General features: G+C 42.5%; 1 protein-coding gene and 1 pseudogene across 7 annotated transcripts; both read left to right on the top strand.

The window, feature by feature from the left end:
• The first annotated feature begins 4,277 nt into the window (after positions 1 to 4,277).
• LOC139533258 (alpha-2-antiplasmin-like) lies at positions 4,278 to 8,846 on the top strand. Of its 7 annotated transcripts, none has more exons than XM_071331366.1 (8): positions 4,278 to 4,419; positions 5,713 to 5,802; positions 5,931 to 6,129; positions 6,246 to 6,389; positions 6,549 to 6,737; positions 6,837 to 6,979; positions 7,176 to 7,380; positions 7,972 to 8,846. In XM_071331366.1, the coding sequence occupies exons 2-8, from the start codon at positions 5,746 to 5,748 to the stop codon at positions 8,346 to 8,348; spliced, it is 1,314 nt and encodes a 437-aa protein (XP_071187467.1). In that variant the 5' UTR covers positions 4,278 to 4,419; positions 5,713 to 5,745; the 3' UTR covers positions 8,349 to 8,846. The 7 variants fall into 7 exon arrangements, with proteins under 7 accessions (XP_071187467.1, XP_071187449.1, XP_071187471.1 ...); XM_071331348.1 differs by having other exon boundaries at positions 4,292 to 4,419; positions 5,731 to 5,802; XM_071331370.1 differs by lacking the exon at positions 4,278 to 4,419 and adding an exon at positions 5,010 to 5,053 and having other exon boundaries at positions 5,731 to 5,802.
• A 2,968-nt stretch (positions 8,847 to 11,814) lies between these two features.
• On the top strand, positions 11,815 to 14,357 carry LOC139533242 (pigment epithelium-derived factor-like; annotated as a pseudogene).
• Positions 14,358 to 22,210: the final 7,853 nt, after the last annotated feature.

Raw genomic sequence — 22,210 nt, 5'->3', positions numbered from 1 at the left:
TATATGCCAATACTTTCCAAGTGTATTTCCAAATACATTCCAATATTCAACTACTTGTCTTTCCAAATAAAACATATTTGAATACTTACTTCGAAATGTACAGAACCAGTCAAAAAGTTTGGACACAACTACTCATAAATGTTTTACTATTTTCTACATTGTAGAATAATAGTGAAGACATCAAATCTATGAAATAACACATATGGAATCATGTAGTAATCAAAAAAGTGTTAAACAAATCAAATTATATTTTATATTTGAGATTCTTCAAATAGCCACTCTTTGCCTTGATGACAGCTTTGCACACTCTTGGCATTCTCTCAACCGGCTTCATGAGGAATGAAGCCTTCACTATTATTTTACAATGTAGAAAATAGTCAAAATAAAGAAAAACCCTTGAATGAGTAGGTTTGTCCAAACTTTTGACTGGTACTATATGTGAAAGTAATTGACACACGCACACACACACACACACAGTTTAGTATTGCTATCCTTGTGGGGACCAAATAAAAATAACCCTAACCTTAAAACTTCTTCAGGCTGCAAGCCCGACGCCGGGCACAATATGACAACAGCCACTTCAAGTGCAGGGCGCGAAATTCAAAATATATTTTTTAGAAATATTTAACTTTCACACATTAACAAGTCCAATACAGCATTTGAAAGATAAACATCTTGTATCAGCCAACATGTCCGATTTTTAAAATGTTTTACAGCGAAAACACCACGTATATTTACGTTAGCTCACCACCAAATACAAAAAAGGACAGACATTTTTCACAGCACAGGTAGCATGCACAAAGCCAACATAACTAACCAAGATCCAACCAAACTAACCAAGAAACAACTTCATCAGATGACAGTCCTATAACATGTTACACAATAAATCTATGTTTTGTTCGAAAAATGTGCATATTTGAGGTATAAATCAGTTTTACATTGCTGCTACCATCACAGCTACCGTCAGAAATAGCACCGAAGCAGCCAGAGTAATTACAGACACCAACGTCAAATACCTAAATACTCATCATAAAACATTTCTGAAAAATACATGGTGTACAGCAAATGAAAGACAGGCATCTTGTGATTCCAGCCAATATTTTCGATTTATTAAGTGTTTTACAGCGAAAACACAATATAGCATTATATTAGCTTACCACAATAGCCAGAAACACAAGCCATTTCCCAGCAGCAAAAGTTAGCGATCGTAACAAACCAGCAAAAGATATATAATTTTTGACTAACCCTGATAAGCTTCATCAGATGACAGTCCTATAACATCAGGTTTTACATACACTTATGTTTTGTTCGAAAATGTGCATATTTAGAGCTGAAATCAGTGGTTATACATTGTGCTAACGTAGCAGCTTTTTCCCACAACGTCCGGATATTTATCTGACACTCACATATTCTGACCAAATAACTATTTATAAACATGACTAAAAAATACATGTTGTATAGGAAATGATAGATACACTAGTTCTTAATGCAATCGCAGTGTTAGAATTCTAAAAATAACTTCATATAGACATAAGGCTTACGTTATGGCGAGATAGTGCCCAAAACCTGGGCGCAAAACTAATAGTACACAGTTCGACAGATATATGAAATAGCATCATAAAATGGGTCCTACTTTTGATGAGCTTCCATCAGAATGTTGTACAAGGGGTCCTTTGTCCAGAACAATCGTTGTTTGGATTTAGAACGTCCTCTTCTCCAGTCAATTAGCACAGAAAGCTAGCAAAGTGGCGCGAAGCTCTCCTTCCTGAACATAGCAGACAAAGCAACACGCCTAACGTCCTGAATAAATTTCAATAATCTAATAAAACTATATTGAAAAAACATACTTTACGATGATATTGTGACATGTATCAAATAAAATCAAAGCCGGAGATAGTAGTCGCCTATAACGACAGCTTTCCAGAAGGCAATTCCAGGTCCATCCTCGCGCTTTCCAGAAAACAGGAAATGGGTGACACGTCATTCCAAGAGGATTTGTTCCACCTCAGACCAAGATAATCACCCCATTTCTTCTCTCACTGCCTCTTGACATCTAGTGGAAGGTGTATGACGTGCATGTATACTAATACGTGTCATGCCCATTTATAGGCAGGCCCTAGAACAGAGCATCGTTTTCAGACTTTCCACTTCCTGGTCAGGAAGTCTGCTGCCAAATGAGTTCTGTTTTACTCACAGATATAATTCAAACGGTTTTAGAAACTAGAGAGTGTTTTCTATACAATAGTAATAATAATATGCATATTGTACGAGCAAGAATTGAGTACGAGGCCGTTTGAAATGGGCACCCAACCATAACCATAACCAGAACTTAACCCTAAGTCTAACCTTAACTCCAAACACCTTACCCTAACTGCAAAAATAATACCTAACCCTAACTCATAACTGTAAACCGTAACCATAACCTTAATTCTAACCCTAACCCTAACTGTAACCCTAAATGTAAACCTAAGCCTAAAATATAATTTTTCCTCGTGGGGACCAGCACAACTTTTCTTGTTTTACTATCCTTGTGAGGACTTCTTGTCCCCACAAGGATAGTTAAACAAAAACACAAACACACACACACACACACACACACACACACACACACACACACACACACACACACACACACACACACACACACACACACACACACACACACACACACACACACACACACACACACACACACACACACACACACACACACACACACACACACACACACACACATGACTTCAGATCCTACACTGCCACCCTATGGCCATTTTTGTACATACACTCAGTCCTTATCACGATATGTCACTTGAAATAGCCAAGATGGTCTGAGAAATTAGAGTTGAAACAGAGATCATTTTCTTCAATTTTATTTGAACATGGAGAACCCCTTGCAGGTCATCCTTCATACAATATGGCCAATCATCTACTTCATTGTCAGTGTAATCCAATCAGTGAAAACCTCCTTTCCCGCATTTCAGGGCCAGGATTTCCATGTGCAGAAGGCTACTTGTTCTCTGCAGTCAGCTATTTGTAGCAGGTAAAGGTCTAAATCAGTTTTGCTGACAGAGTCCTGCCTGTATACATAACACAATCAATTGGCTTGTGAGTTAACATGTGGAGGCTGTGAGTTGGTGTCCTTTATGCTACCCTAATGGAAGGCAGTAAACAGACAGTCACCCCAAACCACCCCAAGGGGGCTGAGCAGGTGATGGCCTGATTCACAGGTGCATTGTGGGGTGGCAACGGTTGTGCCAAGGTCTTGTGTGGGCATAGGGCTGGAATGGGGCGGTCTGTGCAAGAAAAACAATATCCCCCACCCCCTCCCCAAACTACACCCTCTGTGTTTACTCTATTTTACCTGAAGGGCTCGCTAGAGACAGAGGATTAGGATTAGACCCAAAATGATATAATAGCAACTCTGATTCATATAGAAACATTCTACAGTGCTTATGTTGGGTTTCCTCCATTAGGGCTGATAGAGGGAGACACAGTGCTGTAAATAAAGTACATGCATGTGTTAATAATATTGGAACATATCAACTCTCATGGTCACAGACACTTCAGTAGGCGGACATTTGACATGTGCCACTATTGTAGAGCTATCTGTGAGGGTTTGCAAACTCTTTCTAGGAAAATGTGTTTGTAGGTCAGAGAGATTAATATCACAATTCTAACCACACCCCGCATCTTTCGCTGAGATAAATAGAGAAACTGAGGCTGTGTTTACACAGGCAGCCCAATTCTGATATTTCCCCCACTAATTGGTCTTTTGACATCAGATCTTTTCACATTTGATCTTATTTGGAGCTGATCTGATTGGTCAAAAAAACTACTACTGACAATAAGATCAGCATTGTGCTGCCTGTGTAAATGCTGCCACAGACGTCCTTACTAGACTGGTAGATATTAAGATTCTCATTGTAAGGGTCCCTCTTATTTGGACATTTCAAAATGCATCTGTCCTCCTCCCTCAGGGATACCACTGATCTGATGAGAGCAGAAAGGTGAAAAATATTGTGCTACTGGGAACTTTTACATGAATTACACCTGCTAAATGTTTCAGATCAGTGATATGTCTGTGAAATGAGGGAAGGAAGGAAAGAGAGAAGGAATGAGAGAGGGAAGGAATGATGCTGCTCAGTGCTCTCTGTCTGGGTTGTGGAGCCAAAGCTCTTATAAAGGTAGGTTTGACCTGTGGGTCACAAATGTTACTATTTACATTTTCTGGTAGAGTAGTCGCTCTGCTGAATCAATGCAGGGTTGAACATTAACTGGCCAATGGGATGGCTGACAATGTAGAGTACTGTGCACTACAGGATCCAGCTAAGGGAACACTCACCGTGCCTGTCTGTCTGTCTGTCTATATCCTAATCCTATTTGCCTATATTACCTATCCCCTGACCAAACATCGGCTGGGTAAGTTTTTACCATATCGATTCACTTTGATAGAGGCTTGGAAGGGATTGTGGTGTTGGGTAGTTGGTAGGTTTTTTGGCACAGTGCATGAAACCATATAATTCTACTATAGTAAGTGCTTTTTATTTAAAGCTATTTGGACCATGATTTAGATGTACGGCTGTAGCTATTAGTTTACTAGTGATATAATAATAGCACAAACAGTTTTTTTGTAAATAAGACTACAGAGCCCGTTGTAAATGTAAATGTACACTAAAATCACCAATCAATAAATATCCCCACTACCACTATTTCTACTACGTCTATGAATGCTAATGATTCTATGCAGAGTCATATATATATATATATAAACACTAGTACTACCATGCATCCGTAGAGATACCGTTGCAGTAGTGAGACCACTGTTTGGTGTTTGTGGACTTCAGAAGTAAAACAGAAACCTTTGGCCCTCTGACAAACACTTGCGGTCCCAGAGCAAAACACCACCCATCTCTGCACTGTAGAACCAGGCTTATGCTGCGCCACACTGACCACTAGCCAAGCAGTCCTGATTTTGATTGTCTCTCTTTTCCTCTCAGCCAATCAGTGGTCCCATGTCCAGCAGCAATAGGTACTTTGTTATTGTTCTGTAAAAGTGAGTGGTTCAATAATTGCTATGCATTGATAATCACTGTTATTGAATCTTAAATATCAAAGTTACTGTGACAGGGTAGGAACCATCGTTTCGGTCCATGTTTCTCAGGGGACTATAATTGGTGTTGAACATGTAAATGTATAAAAGCACCGTAGAGTCAATTTCATGTTAGAGCTTGGTACGGGAACAGCCATTGTTTGTGAAGGCGGTGTGACGTCAAGTGTGAATTCTGTGAGCAACCAAGTGTGAATTCTGTGAGCAACCATTTTTGTGAACATGCTCATGCTGTCTGGGAAGAAATGTTTGGGGTGTGGCCATTGTTCTGAAAAGTTGTTTCCAGTTGATTTGTGTTGGGAGAGGCTTTGTTGGTTTTGGGTCCAAGCAGTGTTGATCGTGTCCTCCCTTAAGGGAAGTATTGGTTGTCACTGTTTTTGGTCACTGTATCTTAACTTGGTCAATCTAGTCATGTGAAAGCACTGTTGCACTTTAGAAAGGAACTAAGGCCCAAGAAAACCTTTGGGTATCCATGCTGTTTAGTATGCGTACTTATCTATTTCTATACAAGCAAACCTAAACTTTAAAAAAAATGTTTTTTTTATATCTGCCTCAGACTTTCCCCTAAATGGGCCTTGAACCTGTAACCTTACATTATTGTACAGGTTTGTTCTGTTTTGCAGGCTATCTGTTGGGATATGGTGCTGTATCTGGCTGTGTTCTTGCTGCTCTGCCTCTGTCGGCAGGGACTAACTGTAAGAGGGCAAACCATAACCCTACCCTGAAACACATCAACCTTTCTTAAATATCTAACCTTTTAGCACCCTAACCCTACCCTGGTCTTTATAGTCTAACCTCTAGACCCTCTCTCTTGCTCTCTCAGGATGAAACTGGTATGGTAGCTCCCAAGGACCACTCCTGTGGAGAGCAGGTGTTCAGCCAGGAGGCCTGGCGGTCTGTAGGAGGTACTATTGAGAGACTGGGCCGGAAGCTACTGGACAGCCTGCAGGCAGGGCCGGAGCAGCCCAACGTCATCATATCACCCTTAAGTGTGGCCCTCGCACTGGCACAGCTCTCATTGGGTGAGGCATGTGAGAGTTCATGTATAATGTTAAGAGTACTTGAGATTGTATGTGTGTGTTTGTTAGCTTTTATCTCCAAGACTTAATGTGCTCAACATGGTTGTTGCCCCTATCAGGAGCTCACAACGAGACCCAGAAGTTGCTGCTCAGTTCTCTACATGCCCACACCGTACCCTGCTACCATCACACCTTGGGCAGCCTGCTCCAACACCTCACCAACACTTCCCTACAGGTGGCCACACGCATGTACCTGCGCCCAGGTGTGTGTGCTTCCAGGATGAGTAGATGTCAGCGCTGCAGCTCTGTGCCAGAAAATGGCAATCTACTAACATAAATATAAAGCACATCCATTGTAACTGCTGTTAAGGTCTTACCATTTTTTTGACACTTGGTATATGTTGTGTTCACCTCTCTCTCAGAGTTTGAGGTGTACCAGTCCTTTATTGCAGAATCCCTGCGTAGGTACAGATCAGAGCCTGCCCCCCTGATCTCAGTGGAGGAGGTCAACCAATGGGTGGAGGAGGCCACCAAAGGTCACATGACCAATTTCCTGCCCAGTATGCCGCACGACATGGTGCTAATGCTTATCAATGCTGTGCATTTCAAAGGTACACCCTTTCACTCCCTGTCTTAAAATAAAGGTTTGGAAACTGTATACCATACAAAAGTGTCTACCCATTACAACTGTGGCTTGTTGTCTCTGGTAGGTGAGTGGGAGGCTCGCTTCGACCCTCAGCTCACACAGAAGGGGGAATTCTACCTGGACAACAAGAACTTTGTCCATGTGGACATGATGCGCTCAGCCAAGTACCCACTGAGCCTGTTAGAAGATGGGGAGCTTGGAGCTCAGGTAAGCTGGGCTGGCTGTTCTGCACTGTTGCTGTCTTAATCATCTCTATATTTTGACATCCTACTGGAGTTTTGCTCCTGAAACATTGATAATAAATAACGTCCTTGTCCACCTTTCTCTTAATATCTACAGTGCGGTTTGTGCATTCTCCCATTCTAAAATCTATCTCCGACCCCCCTTTCTCCTGTGTTTGCAGGTTGCACGTTTTCTGTTTAAGGGAAACACCAGCTTCCTAGTAGTGATGCCGTTGCCAGGAAGAGGAAATGTGTCATCGCTGGTGGCAAAGCTGAACATCTCGGACCTGTACAGGCGTCTACCTCAGGAGAGCACCATGCAGGTCCAACTGCCAAAGTTCACCCTGCAGTACCGTCAAGAGCTACAGGAGGCGCTGTCCAGCATGGGTGAGCACAGAAGTGATCTAGGAAATTCCAGACCTAGGACCATCGCACTAGGTCTGGGAGTCATGTTGGATTTTCTTCGCCAATTCGGGTGCTATTCAGACAGATGACACTCCCAACAAATCACAAGTTTGGGTAGGTGGGGCAAAAAATAAATGAATAATCCCCTCAAACATGAGGTGTACACACAATGCGGTCATTTTTGCCACAGCCGGTCAGTGGTTGTAAGCTTGTAACGCTAATGTCATGGCGCATGCAAACTACTCAGTTGATTCTCTGCAAGTTCCTAGCTAACTGCCAAAATGTTTGCGGTGGGGCTCTTGATGGATTATCCGGTGCCCTACTCTGCTCTTTCCTCTCTGCCAAACTGACATTGGTCTTAGTACAGACGTGCAATCTGGAACATTGGTAATTTGTGGGAGGCATCCAGTCTCTAGAGACTAGCAGAGAAAGGTAATAGTTTTGGCCAGGAGTTTCTTCTCAGGTCTGAAACTATTCCATGAGTTAAGTGAGCTAGAAACAGACAGGTGTTTTACAGCAGTCAATAACAGTATAGGATGGAAGAATGCTCAATCAAACTCTCTTCTCTCTCAGGTTTGGGATCTCTGTTCTCTGGTCCTGATCTGTCCGGTATCTCGGCGGTTCCTCTGCAGGTGTCCAGTGTGCGTCACGCTTGCGGGGTGGAGCTCAGTGAGGAAGGGGCCGACGCATCTGCAGCCACCTCTGTTACCATAATGCGCTCCGTTCCCATCTTCTTCGTAAACTCCCCCTTTCTGTTCGCCCTGGTAGACCACGCCTCCCTTGCTCCCCTCTTCCTGGGCACTGTCACTAACCCTGCCCCTGACACCAGCCCAATGCACATTGACGGTCTTCTCGGTGATGATCCCCATGGCAACAATACCCAAAGTGACAGCACTAATAGTAACAACATACAGAGCGACGGTCCCCATAGCAGCAACAATGTACTTTGACCAGCCATAGTGAGAGAATGCAGTGTGGCGCCCCTGCTGGAGGGAGGTGCATCAGCACCCCCTGAATGAAGTGGAGGGGAAACTCCAACACCCAAATGGCAGGGCAAAGATCTAGTACTTGTGCCACCCACTCTCATACAGTTCCTTCCTAAACCAACTTTGATGCCCAGCCTGCCCCAACCCATCTCTCACTTTTCTGCCCTGAACAATACAACCCAACCAGCGGGTCACATATAGCAAATCCATTGGCACAGTTCCCAGACCAAAATCAACCCCAGCCCCTATGCCTAGACACCTGACTTCTCAGTCCCTCCCAAGTGTATGCCCCCTGATTTAGGAGAGACCATGGACCTGTCCCATACTACTGTGTGGATGAACACTTTTTTTTTTTTTTTACACTTGGTTGTGCACTGTCTTACACTATTTGTGCTTTGTCATACTTTCTCATTCTGATTATTCCCACTTCTGGTATTGATTAAAGAAAAGGGATGAAATCAATGTCTTAGTAGTGGATGTGATCATGTTACTGGAGTTTTGGTATAAGAACTGATTATTTTATTTTAAATGGGTTTATGCTAGGCCTTATACCTCAAATTATCATTTAAATATTCAGGAATTGCAATTTCCTGGTTGCTAAAAATCTAATAGTTCGCTTGATTTCAGTTTGACAAAACAAGCAAGTATAGTGCAGATAATCATTGTACCATCTAAACCAGTGTGAAATCAATATTTTTGGTTCTAGAAAATATATATCGGCTGTTTGTCGCTGGTGTACAAAAGTAAGACAGAACTAATAGCATAGACATAAAATGCTTCTACTGCTTAGACTTGCATTCAATGAGTGAGATCTATAATTGATTTTGGTTGGGTCGCCCAAAAAGTTACATATTGCAGCATTAACTCTTCTCCAGCACATTATTGCAATTCAACAAATAATTTACTTTTTAGGTCAATTGATTGCGCGTCAAATTTGTCATGTTAGGGCGGTGGAGAGAAGGGACCATTAATGTGCCTTGCGCTCAAAACAGCCATCCCACTTCTTGGCAAACCCAACCGGCTGTATCCTCTGCTACGTCAGAGCTGGGCGGGGGAAAGTTGGCTCCACGGCTGCTATACACAGCTGTGTGCATCGCCCGGAAATATTCAGCACTCCACCCGAGAGACGGCTGCTGGAGACACACGGGCGGGCGACGTGGCCCATAATCGCGCTTAAAGGTTAGTCACCTTTACGCATCATATGGGATGTTTTATGAAGGTCGATTGCACGGTATGAAAGACTCGGGCACTAAACCTTAACGTTATTTTTCTTTTCTCCAGTCAGAACCTCCTGTGCAACAACCTTTACAGAACGGAGTAGACCTAATAACACCTATTAGTAATCAGGATTTTCTGTAAAGCTTTTTATTCAGGCTTTGTAGTGGTTTGAAGCCTTCATTTTATGGGATAACTTAATTTCCATATCAGGAGTGAATAATCCATGCTTTTGACTTAAACACGTGCACAATGTTATGGTGAATTTGGTCCACTGGTCCCATTTCCAGTAGGCTACTTTTCACTGGTTCAGAATTTCCATTCAAGCTGCTGAGCTGGGCGCCAAGGGAAACACGCCAAGACCAACCTTCCCCAGAGCCCAAACAACTTGTTTAATTGTCCCTGTTTTTAGTCAGTTCTATATCACAGTAACCACTCAAGATTGTTTGAATCAACTGCAAACTTGTCTAATAGAGAAAAGACATGTCTAGACTCCATATGCAAGGTGATGTGAAGAATGCTGTGTCCATAGTGGTCCGTACCTCAGGACCTGCAAGATATAGACACTCATGGCAGGAGATTCATTGTTCATGGCCTGAAAGTATGGGAGTCAATAGATGTGTAGGAGAGCAGTGGTTTGGTGTCCAAACAAAACTTTTTGTGCACTGCCCCCCCCCCCCATAAAAAAACCCGGAAAAACAAGATGACCTATAGTACCATTAGCCAAACATTGTGGTAATTTACCATGCTTGTGATTGTGTACGGTTGTGTGGTAGAGGGCAGCCTCGGTACAGAGAGGTCTCTCTGTGGGTTTGGCTGGCTACTTCATGTTGGAAAGAGATGAAGTGCCTGGGTTAACCATCAGGCCTGCAGAGAGAGGTGGAGAAGAAGAAAGGAATTGAGAGAAGTGTGTGGTCTGAGGTTCAGTGATGGATGTTTTTTTTAATCAGGGAAACCAGGAGAAGCTCAATGACAACCAGATGTGCTGAGGGAACAAGAGAGTATGTGTGTGTGGGTAAAAGAGAATGTGAGAGGGAGAAGGAAAGAATGAGCGGGGGTGTTGAATGAGAACTGGCAGAGTTATACTACTATTATGTGTTTGTGTGTGGTCTGAAAAAGCATCCTCAAACTCTCCATAATCTCTGATCTCCACCTCCTGTGACCTTTCACTTTGTCACTTCTCTGTCTGTGTCAATGAGTCTGCTCACCTCTCTGGACTCTGTATGACCCTATCCACAAAGCTCATTAACATTACTAGCTGTGTTACTAGCTAGTAAACAGGTGTGAACAGTCTGCCTCTGCTTCTGTTGTGCGTTAGCTACACTGTGTGTGTGGAGAGCCAGAAGTTTGGGATATATTACATGGTTTACACGCTACCCAAACCGGACCCGTCGCGTGCGCGAGCGTTGCAAAATGAATTTACACATGTTATTCAATCATTGCACCCACAATGCTCGCACACTGTGTGTGTGGAGAGCCAGAAGTTTGGGATATATTACATGGTTTACACGCTACCCAAACCGGACCCGTCGCGTGCGCGAGCGTTCCAAATAAATTTACACACATGTTATTCAATCAATGCACCCACAATGCTCGCATGCACCAACGAGCGTCTGCGTTGGCAAGCGCTAAACTAGAACTTACTTCTATTTGTGACGTCGAACGCGATGCAAGTCCTGCCTCTCCCATTTCCTCATTGTCTTTTAAAAGCATAGACCCACATGCCATCTCCTCATTGGTTATACCCACGTGGGTGATTGAAAGATGAACTGAGGTCGGATGGTCGGTTGTGGTAATACACCTTATTATGAAAGTTAGATGCCATATAAAGTCCAAAGAAGAAAAAGCCTGGAAGGAGGAGAGTTGACTAGAAACGATTCGGTTGACATTTTTATGTGTGGATTAATTGTCTGAGTAGTGAACCTTGTGCATTTCAGGTAAAATAACAACCCAGGACAAATTAGCTAGCAACAGCAAGCTAGCTAATAGCTAAATAGGACAAGTTAGCTAGCAACTGCAAGCTAGCTAAATAGGACAAATTAGCTAGCAACTGCAAGCTAGCTAATAGCTAAATAGGACAAGTTAGCTAGCAACTGCAAGCTAGCTAGCTAAATTGCCATAAATGTTTAATTCTTTTCGAAAAGAAGAGATGCTGACAGGGTTTATCATAAGTTAAAACTACGTTCTCCCTCACACTCACAGTCAAAAAATCTGACTCACACACAATGGGCCAGTTTCCCTGACACAGATTAAGCCTAGGCCCTGGACTAAAAAGCATTCTCAATGGAGAGAGTGTATGTTTGAATAATAATAATAATGTTTGTGTTGCAGGATGATGCGGACGACCCTGTTGCTGTGTTTGGGGTTCCTCCTCTCCCTCTTATGCTCAGTTGGTGATACACCAACATCGCTGTTTTCACTCTCAATTCTTTCTTATGCTCTCATGTCTTTTATTCACTCCGTCCCTTTGGCTTTCCTATTCTACACTTCATCTCTCTCATCTTCCTCTAGATTCACCACAGTCTCTCCATCTCTACGTCCCTCAATTTTCATTCTGGCTTGCCAATCCCGAACAGCATCACCTTTTGTCACATCACTTCTCTATCTCCTTATTTTTCTCATTCTCCATGAACAAGCCATGTCAATAACCCTCCTCTCTCTCTTCCTGTGTCTTTCGATTGACCAATCCCATGCAGTTGGAGACAGAGGAGGCGGGAGGGGTTGAGGAAGCTGTGGAGCTCTTTACCACGCCCAGAGCAAAGATGACCGCTGCCACCTCTGACTTATGCTACAACCTGTTTCGGACCTTGGCGGGTCGCGACCCCAAGACTAACGTGTTCCTGGCCCCCATCAGCATCTCTGCAGTGCTCACTCAGCTATCCATGGGTTAGTAAGCCTCAACACTGTTATACTTTATATCACTGTCTGCTATTTATCTGGTATTTAATTGGCAAAATTGTAATTACATATTGATCTCTCTCTCAGGAGCGTCTCCGGATCGTTCAGAGAGGTGGTTATACAGAGCTCTGAGGTATCACACACTGCAGGACCCTCAGCTCCATGACACTCTCAGAGACCTACTTGCCTCACTCAGAGCACCTGGCTAAGGCCTCAGCATTGCTGCACGTGTCTACCTGGCCCGCAGTGAGTGAATGTGTGTGTGTGTGTGTGTGTAAGCATGCATGTGTCTCAGATAATTTTGATCAGTCTGTGTGTGTTTTGATTGTGTGTTTATTTGTTGAGCTGTGTGTATCTCTCTAGGACTGCGTCTGAAGCAGTAATACTTCGGCGTGGTGGAGAAGCAGTATGGTGTGCGGCCCAAGACTCTGATGGGCGGGGCTAAAGATGTGAATGAGATCAATGATTGGGTCAAACAGCAGACGGGCGGCAAGGTCAACCGCTTCATGTCCAAGCCCCTGGGACGGAACTCTGGTGTGGTTCCTCTGGGCGCCGCCTATTTCAAAGGTAAGGACAGTCTGTCTGCAGTCCAATTCTCTACCCTTCTCCCCAAAGTGTGCAGTTGTTTATGGGGTGCTGTTTGTAACATGCTGTTTGTGTGTGTGTGTAGTGAAGCGGATGACTCGGTTCAGTCAGAGTGGAGGGATGGAGGACTTCCAGCTTGTTGGAGAGGCTCCCACCCGCATTTCCATGATGCAGCAGAACAATTACCCGGTGAAGATGGGTGTAGACCCAGACCTGGGCTGTACAGTGAGTACAGATGCAGTATATTCAGCAGTTATGCTTTTTCCAGTGGTCATTACTTTCTTAACTAGCCAGTTATCAAGTTTGCCTCAGGGAAAACATTTATTGATGACCCCCCCCCCCCTCCCTTTCTCTCCAGATTGCTCAGATTCAGATGCATTATGACGTCAGCATGTTTGTGTTCCTTCCTGATGATGTCACTCAGAACATGACCTTGGTGGAGGAGAGCCTGACAGCTGAGTTTGTTCAGGACCTCTCCATGACCCTTCACCCCATGCAGACGGCCCTCACACTGCCTGTCCTACAATTCAGCTACTCCACTGACCTCCTGTCACTCCTCACTGACCTGGGTGAGTTTCTTCACCTCCCTCCTTCTCTCTTCCTCTCGGCCTTCATTTTGTTCTTCTGCCTTCACATCTCTCATATCCTCTTTCTCCAGGTCTCGACGAATTTCTGGCAGACACGGACCTGACTAAGATCACGTCTCAGGCGGCGAAGCTCGGCAGCCTCAATCATAAGGTTGTCATGGAGATGGCCCCAGAGGGCACCCAGTATGCCAGCTCCCACCCCGCCTCCACACCCCTTTCGTACTGCGTGGACCATCCCTTCCTGTTCCTGGTGAGGGATGAGGCCTCGGGGGCACTGCTCTTTATTGGCAAGGTGGTCAACCCACGCAATCTGAGGATATTAACACAGACACACACTGGATCCTAAGCAGGTCCTAGGAGGGTATCAGCCATCGTTAAGCTTAAGCTTCTTTGTGTCATAAATGCACAATATGAGAGGGTGGATAAGCAGCTAGATTTAACCATTGATCATATAATACAGTTTCTTAATCATGTATGAAAACCATGCATACCATTCAGACTAAAAGTTCAGACCAAAAGTCTGAACACTCACAACTGATAGTCTCAAGTTGTTTTCAGGGAAAATAATTTGTGATTGAAAATTACACCTCTCATAATTTTTAAATAGAGGCACATACTTTAACCCAAAACATACTCTTCATAATATTGTCAATTGCGATGCAAGAAATAAACATTGAAGTTAAGTCTTTCTGTTTGTCTGTCTGACTCCATAGAGGGAGTTGTATAACTTTATCCAGTTGACATACTATAGCTGCTTCCAGTAAAGGGTTGGGTTATGTTGGAAAGAAATTGGACTCTTGGATGCTCTTTCCTTAGCTATTGTGCTGGTAAACAAAATTTAAAGGACTAACACAAACATATGTGACCGACCGCCTTGATTCGGTCTTATGTAGCAAAATTTGAAATTGTGTTTTTTACATTGGATAAAAGCAGAGACACAGAGCGACAAAATTGTATATCATGCACTGCATTTGAGGAACAATGGGAAAGTAATTCTGCTTTGAAAGTTGATTAACTTAACCTCACTTTTGAGAAAATGGCCTTTGAATATTTGGTACCTACTGGAGAGCTGCACATTGTCTACACCCATTCAGCATCGTTCACACACTCTTAAGCTTTAGCCGAGCGTTCTGTCCTAACAACAACAACAGTCAGGCACCCAAGCTAACGTTGGCTAGCTACTTCCAGACACAAATGAGAGAACAGCTCACTGACCATTTTCTCACCCTTGCAGAGCTGGTTAGGCTGTTTTCATGTTATCCAGAGCGTTGGTGACTGCAACTGTGCTGTTGGCAACAATTTACACTTTTTTTGTCAACGTTTACTGACAACGGCTATATTCAACGGGTGTTGAGCAGTTATTCTGAACTCTGGCACACTCGAAGTAGATAGCCAGAGCGAATTTACCACCTATGTCTATCAACGGTTGTGGCAGTGAATTTCTATTGAAATGGATACTTGCATAGTGGAGTCTTTTGTTAAGACATCTAGTTAGCTAGGTAAACAATGAACCATAATCCCAACTCATGATGTTATTACCCAGCATTAATCTGCAGGTAGCTAACCAACCAGGTTCAATGTTAGCTAGCTAACATTGGGCTATAACTAGCAAAGCAAATGGCTCTGAGATACAAATAATAAGATCATACACATAACATTAGCGAGTGAGCCAGCCAGCTAACTTTAGCTAGCTAGCTAACAGTATGAAGCTAGCTAGATGGATGGACGCCTCTCCCTGTCATGGATGCCAAGGTTGCCCTTCTACTGTGCCAGTGGTTCCCAAACTTTTTATAGTCCCGTACCTCTTCAAACATTCAACCTCCAGCTGCGTACCTCCTCTAGCACCAGGGTCAGCGAACTCTCAAATGTTGTTTTTGCCATCATTGTAAGCCTGCCACACACACACAAACACACACACACACACACTATACGATACATTTCTTAAACATAAGAATGAGTGTGAGTTTTTGTCACAACCCGGCTCGTGGGACGTGACAAAGAGCTCTTATAAGACCAGGGCACAAATAATAATAATCAATCATTTTGCTCTTTATTTAACCATCTTACATATAAAGCCTTTTTGTTAATCGAAAATTGTGAATAACTCACCACAGGTTAATGAGAAGGGTGTGCTTGAAGGATGCACATAACTCTGCAATGTTGGGTTGTATCGGAGAGACTCAGTCTTAAATAATTTTCCACACACAGTCTGTGCCTGTATTTAGTTTTCATGCTATTGAGGCACAAGAATCCACACTCACATACAGTACCGTTCAAAAGTTTGGAGTCACTTAGAAATGTCCTTGTTTATGAAAAAAATGAAAAACAATTGTCCATTAAAATAACATATTGATCAGAAATACAGTGTAGACATTGTTAATGTTGTAAATGACTATTGTAGCTGGAAACGGCTGATTTTTTAAATGGAATATCTACGTAGGCGTACAGAGGCCCATTTATCAGCAACCATCACTCCTGTGTTCCAATGGCACGTTGTGTTAGCTAATCCAAGTTTATCATTTTAAAAGGCAAATTGATCATTAGAAAACCCTTTTGCAATTATGTTAGCATAGCTGAAAACTGTTGTGCTCATTAAAGAAGCAATAAAACTGGCCTTCTTTAGACTAGTTGAGTATCTGGAGCGTTAGCATTTGTGGGTTCGATTACAGGCTCAAAATGGCCAGAAACAAAGACCTTTCTTCTGCAACTCATCAGTCTATTCTTGTTCTGAGAAATGAAGGCTATTCCATGCGAGAAATTGCCAAGAAACGGAAGATCTTGTACAACGCGGTGTACTACTCCCTTCACAGAACAGCGCAAACTGACGCTAACCAGAATAGAAAGAGGAGTGGGAGGCTCCGGTGCACAACTGAGCAAGAGGACAAGTACATTGGAGTGTTTAGTTTGAGAAACAGATGCCTCACAAGTCCTCAACTGGCAGCTTCATTAAATAGTACCCACAAAACACTCCGGGATGCTAGCCTTCTAGGCAGAGATGTCTGTTTCTTTGCAACTCTCAGACTGGCCAATAAAAATAAAAGATTAAGATGTTCAAAAGAGCACAGACACTGGACAGAGGAAGATTGGAAAAAAGTGGACAGACAAATCTAAGTTTGAGGTGTTCAGATCACAAAGAAGAACATTTGTGAGACGCAGAAAAATGAAAAGATGCTGTAGGAGTGCTTGACGCCATCAGTCAAGCATGGTGGAGTTAATGTGTTGATCTGGGGGTGCTTTGGTGGTGATAAAATGGGAGATTTGTAAAAGGGATCTTGAAGAAGAAAGGCTATCACTCTTTTTTGCAACGCCATGCCATACACTGTGGACGGAGCTTAATTGGAGCCAATTTCCTCCTCCACTGTGTCTCACAGCTCCACAATATGTAATAACTATGTAGGGAAGAAGCAGTCAGCCGGTATTCTGTCTATAATGGAGTGGCCAGCACAGTCACCGGATTTTAACCCTATTGAGCTGTTGTGGCAGCAGCTTGATCATATGGTACGTAAGAAGAGCTCATCAAGCCAATCCAACATGTGGGAGGTGCTTCAGGAAGCATGGGGTGAAATCTCTTCAGATTACCTCAACAAATTGACAACTTGAATGCCAAAGGTCTGCAAGGCTGTAATTGCTGCAAATGGAGGATTCTTTGACAAAAGTAAAGTTTGAAGGACACAATTAAAAATCATTATTTATAACCTTGACTATATTTCCTATTCATTTTGCAACTCATTTCATGTATGTTTTCATGGAAAACAAGGACATTTCTAAGTGATCCCAAACTTTTGAACGGTAGTGTAGGTACATGTTTGCAAAAGGCATCAGTGTCTTAACAGCGCGATTTGCCAAGGCAGGATACTCTGAGCGCAGCCCAATCCAGAAATCTGGCAGTGGCTTCTGATTAAATATAATTTTCATAGAACCCATTGTTACAATTTTGATGAAGCTCTCTTGTTAAGATATCGGTAAGTGGACTGGAGGCAGTGCATGAAAGGGATAATGAATCCAGTTGTTTGTGTCATCCGTTTCGGGAAAGTACCTGCATAATTGTGCAACTCACTCAGGTGCTTCGCTATATCACATTTGACATTGTCCGCAAGCTTGAGTACTTTTGCGCACAAATCATACAATGATGGAAAGACCTGTGTGTTGTCCTTGTTAATGCAGACAGAGAAGAGCTCCAACTTTTTAATCATAGCCTCAATTTTGTCCCGCACATTGAATATTGTTGCGGAGAGTCCCTGTAATCCTAGATTCAGATCATTCAGGTGAGAAAAAACAGCTGTCAGGCATTCCCTTGGCAGCAAGAGCCTCTCGGTGGATACTGCAGTGTACCCAAGTGGGATCGGGAGCAACTGCTTGCACGCCACTATGTCTCCCTGTCATGGCTTTTGCACCATCAGTACAGATACCAACAATGGCAGCAGCTACGTTTGGCTACATACGGACCGTTAGTGGAATTCCCGCGATCGGTTAATGTGATTGGATGTTAATTATTTGACTAGGCTACCTGTATTTGACATTGTGTTATTTCGCTGAACACCTAGATGGCTTAATTTTTATTTTTGGCAGTGAAACGAGGCAACTTAGGTGCGGGAAAAAAAACTCACCCAAATGTATAGCCCCATTTGACATTATAAATGTACTGTTTGAAAATGTGAAGATAATTTTTTTATTTGGCATACCCCTGACGGCATTGCGCGTACCCCAGTTTGGGAATACCTGTACTACGTGATACATTAAAAAAAATCCACGTTGGACAGGATTACCTACACATACTGACCAGCTCAAATAGACAGAAGCGAGCTATATGGCAAACCAATCCAAACGCCTCTCTCGGCATGTCCAGCCCACTCATTATCTCAACCAATCATGGATAGCGGGAGGTTGCTGTCTTTTTCTGTGGCTAAACCAACTAGGCTCGTAATTTAACAATTGTATTCATATTCACAGATGGCATACAAGTCTGTTATTAAGGCACATGGAAGTTCACATGTTCCAGAAGGCATTTCTACCAAAAAATGCATTTTGATAAAAGGAAATGTACGTTCAAATGCCTCTCCTGTGAAGTAGTGACGTGGAACATACGCCTAGCTTCCTGGAACGGGTCACATATACTCTTCTCATTCTTCTCTGTACATCAGAGTATCTTTCAAATTAAACATAGATGAAGAGTATGTGTAGTGTGTGTGTGTGTGGTGTGTTTGCATGAAGTCATGTTTCTTGTACGAGCTGATTCGAAATACATTTTCCATGTTTGGGAAGAGATTCCTGTGGCCACGGTAACCCTTCCCAGAACAAACACAACCAAAGCCATGCCTGGAAGAAATCAGTCGCTGATTAGAGGGGAACAATTAAAAAATGCAGTGGGACTGGCTTTGAGATCCAGAGTTGAGTTTGAAGGCGTGAATCATGACTCACTCTCTCTCTCTCCACGCCATCCCTCTCAGGCCCCCATTGTGACCACTAGAGGGAGCCCTTTATCAGGGATAGCGCTGAGGAGGCACTGAGGAGGCAGAGAGAAGACAGGAGGAGAGAACATGAGGAGTCAAGGTGAGACTATTGAGATTGAGACATTAATTTACCGAGAGGAGAGCTGAGGTCATGTAGCACACTTCAATGTGTTTTTCCACATGAAATGCCATGTTTGGCATTCTGCTGCATTGTGAAGATATGGAGGTCAGCAGTTGGCTAGTGTGATTTCTGATTGGTGGCAACCTTATTTAATGTCACTATGCACTTTAATTCATATCCCTGTCAGTGAACATGGTTAACCTTTGGCTTTAAACTATTCAGCATTTCACAACTTCATGTTTTCATAGCACTATGGGTCAGATTTTCTGTAAGAGGAAGTCGCGCACGCACGCACACACACACACACAGACAGAGGAAGCAGGGTGCAGACATGGGATGCAGTTTCACAATGGAATAAAATAAGGGGAGATGTGGCTGAGGTAAAGATTAGTCTGTGTACATAGACTAGAGAGGAGAATTCTGACAAATTATTTGAAGACAGTTGACAGACGCGCTCGCCAGCACACCTCTGTGACTAGCTGACTGGTCATTAAGGGGTCAGAGATAAATAAAATACAATTTGTATATGTTCAATTACTTATGCAGAAGTAATAAATGTATACAAATTTAATTGAACCTATCCCCAAAAAATCCTTACCCTAGGATACTTTAACTGGTGACTAACCGGGAGATTGAATTGCCTTCATCAGGTCATTACAGTCCCTGGTTCGAATCCAGGCTGTATCACATCCGGCCCGTGATTGGGAGTCCCATAGGACGGTGCACAATTGGCCCAGCGTTGTCCGGGTTTGGCCAGGGTAGGCCGTCATTGTAAATAAGAATTTGTTCTTAACTGACTTAACTGCCTAGTTACTCACTCACTCACTCACTCACACTCCCCTATACCCCAACATAGTGTTCTGGAAGCAGCAGTGTTAGAGCCAGCCAGCAGATACGCTCACAATTCAAGAATGATGTGTCTCTCTGGAATGACAACAGGAATTGGGCCTCTTTGCCTTTTGACTCTGCGGGACATGGCAGGACTCCCAGATGTTAACTCTGATATTCTGAGATTCAGATATCAGATATATCAATGTTAGGGAGGTCTTGGCAGGTCCACACTCACAATCGTTCATGCACCAGCTTGTGTCACCCCATACCTGTTTAAGACAGTAAGTCAGCAAGACACAGTTGCTCTATGAAGTAAAAACATGCCATCTCCTGGCATGACTCCTTGACACAACCTTTTCTGCAGTGAAAGGATGAGGACTGAACATGTCTGCTGATAGAGTTTATTAACCTTGTGTATCATCACTCAGGATGGCAGTTATAAATGCTTGGCTCAGGTTTCACAACAACTCCCGCCTCTCGCTCCCCTTGGAGAGCAATGCCCTCTTCCATGTCACATGGGTTCACATTAGTTCATTACGTGCATGATTTCTTCCCTGTTTGGAAAGGGCATTTGAACTCACAATGCTTGCCTACCATAACTCATTACATGACAAGAGCAATGGAGAAACAGATGCCTTGTGTGGAATTGTCCATCAAATATAAATTCCACTTTATATAATGTAGTGAAAATATTTACATTTTTTTCTTCACAGGATAAGATTATAAGCATGATATATTATTGGAGTTGTTTATATGTAAGGCACTTCCTCAATCTATAATGATACTTTTCTTTGAAAGTATACGTTCACCACTTTATATTGTTTACAAAGGACAAAAAGATTTTTTTTAAATCTGTAGAAAAATATATGGTATATAAAAATGGTATAAAAACAACCAACATCTGAAGACCATTGGCTTGGTAAGTGTGGTTATCTAATGCTCTCTTTGGTCTGATAACGCTGATCTACAGTTCATAGATCAGGTGTCTCCTGCAATACTCACTATAGGTAGAGATTATCCTCTAGAGGTCTAGGATCAGCTTATACTCCCCAAGTCCTAACCTTAACCATAAGAGGTATAGAAAAAGATCTGACCCTGTTTCAGTGGATAGGGAACCACTCAGACTGGTCCCAGAGAATGACATGCTATAGTAAAAGTGCCATGGCTCAGATACAGCACTTGCTGTACACATTATTACAGTCAGTTTGGGCGCAGTAATAGTGTACTTTCTCTAAGCACAGTTTTGGGAGTAGGGAACTATGTAGTTCAAGCAGTAATTTAAATACATTTTGCAGTAGCTTGGTGTTACTTGAACTAAATTAAAATATGGTAGTATTTTTAGTAGGTAACTAGAAAGGTATAGGCTAGCCTGAACATGTGGCAGTTGGTTTGGTGTCTCTAGCTTGAATGGTTCAAGAGTTACTGTTGGTGAGGTATTTTATGCAAATTTGAATAGTTCTAGTTAATACGTGTTTTTAAGAATTGGAAGTTATGATAGCCTGAACATGTGAAAGTTGGTTTGGTGTCTGTAGTTTGAATGGTCTATGAGTTGCTGTTGGTGATTTAATTTATGCAAATGTGGGACACATTCATGTAGTTATAGTTAATACAGATTTTAAAGAATTTGAAGTAGGTATAGCCTGAATGTTTTAAAGTTGGTCTTGTAGCTTAGCTTAACTGGCCAAGGAACTGGTCCATTTTGATAAGCTACCCTTATATTCCTATGGTTCTCATTTAAACTTATGTTAATTTATGCACATTTAAGATCGTTATAGTTAAAAAAAGTATACATAGTATAAGAAAATCCTTTGACAAGAAATCTAAGTTGGTTTGGTGTTAATAGCTTAATAGAGATTGCTCTAGAATCTCTTTTTTATTTTTTTATTTTTTTAATTTTTTTACAATTGAAGTCTGTGACCCTTTTTTCCATTGAAATGCATTGGGAGCTCATTTAAATATTGATATGGTTCAAATGTTATCAAAAATCTTTTTCTCAAGCAACCCCAGTTGGGGCAGTCTGGGCATTTGGAAGTTGGTTTCGTGTTAAATCGTTTAAGCTCGAGCGGGCTAAAGAAATCAAATAATAATAATATGAGTATGTAAGAAATCTAGAGTTGCACACTTAATTACTTTTTGCCA

Source organism: Salvelinus alpinus, chromosome 1 (genome assembly GCF_045679555.1).
Source record: "Salvelinus alpinus chromosome 1, SLU_Salpinus.1, whole genome shotgun sequence".
Classification (NCBI taxonomy): domain Eukaryota; kingdom Metazoa; phylum Chordata; class Actinopteri; order Salmoniformes; family Salmonidae; genus Salvelinus; species Salvelinus alpinus.
Note: the sequence above shows the minus strand (reverse complement) of the source record. Positions and strands in the feature narration are given on the sequence as shown.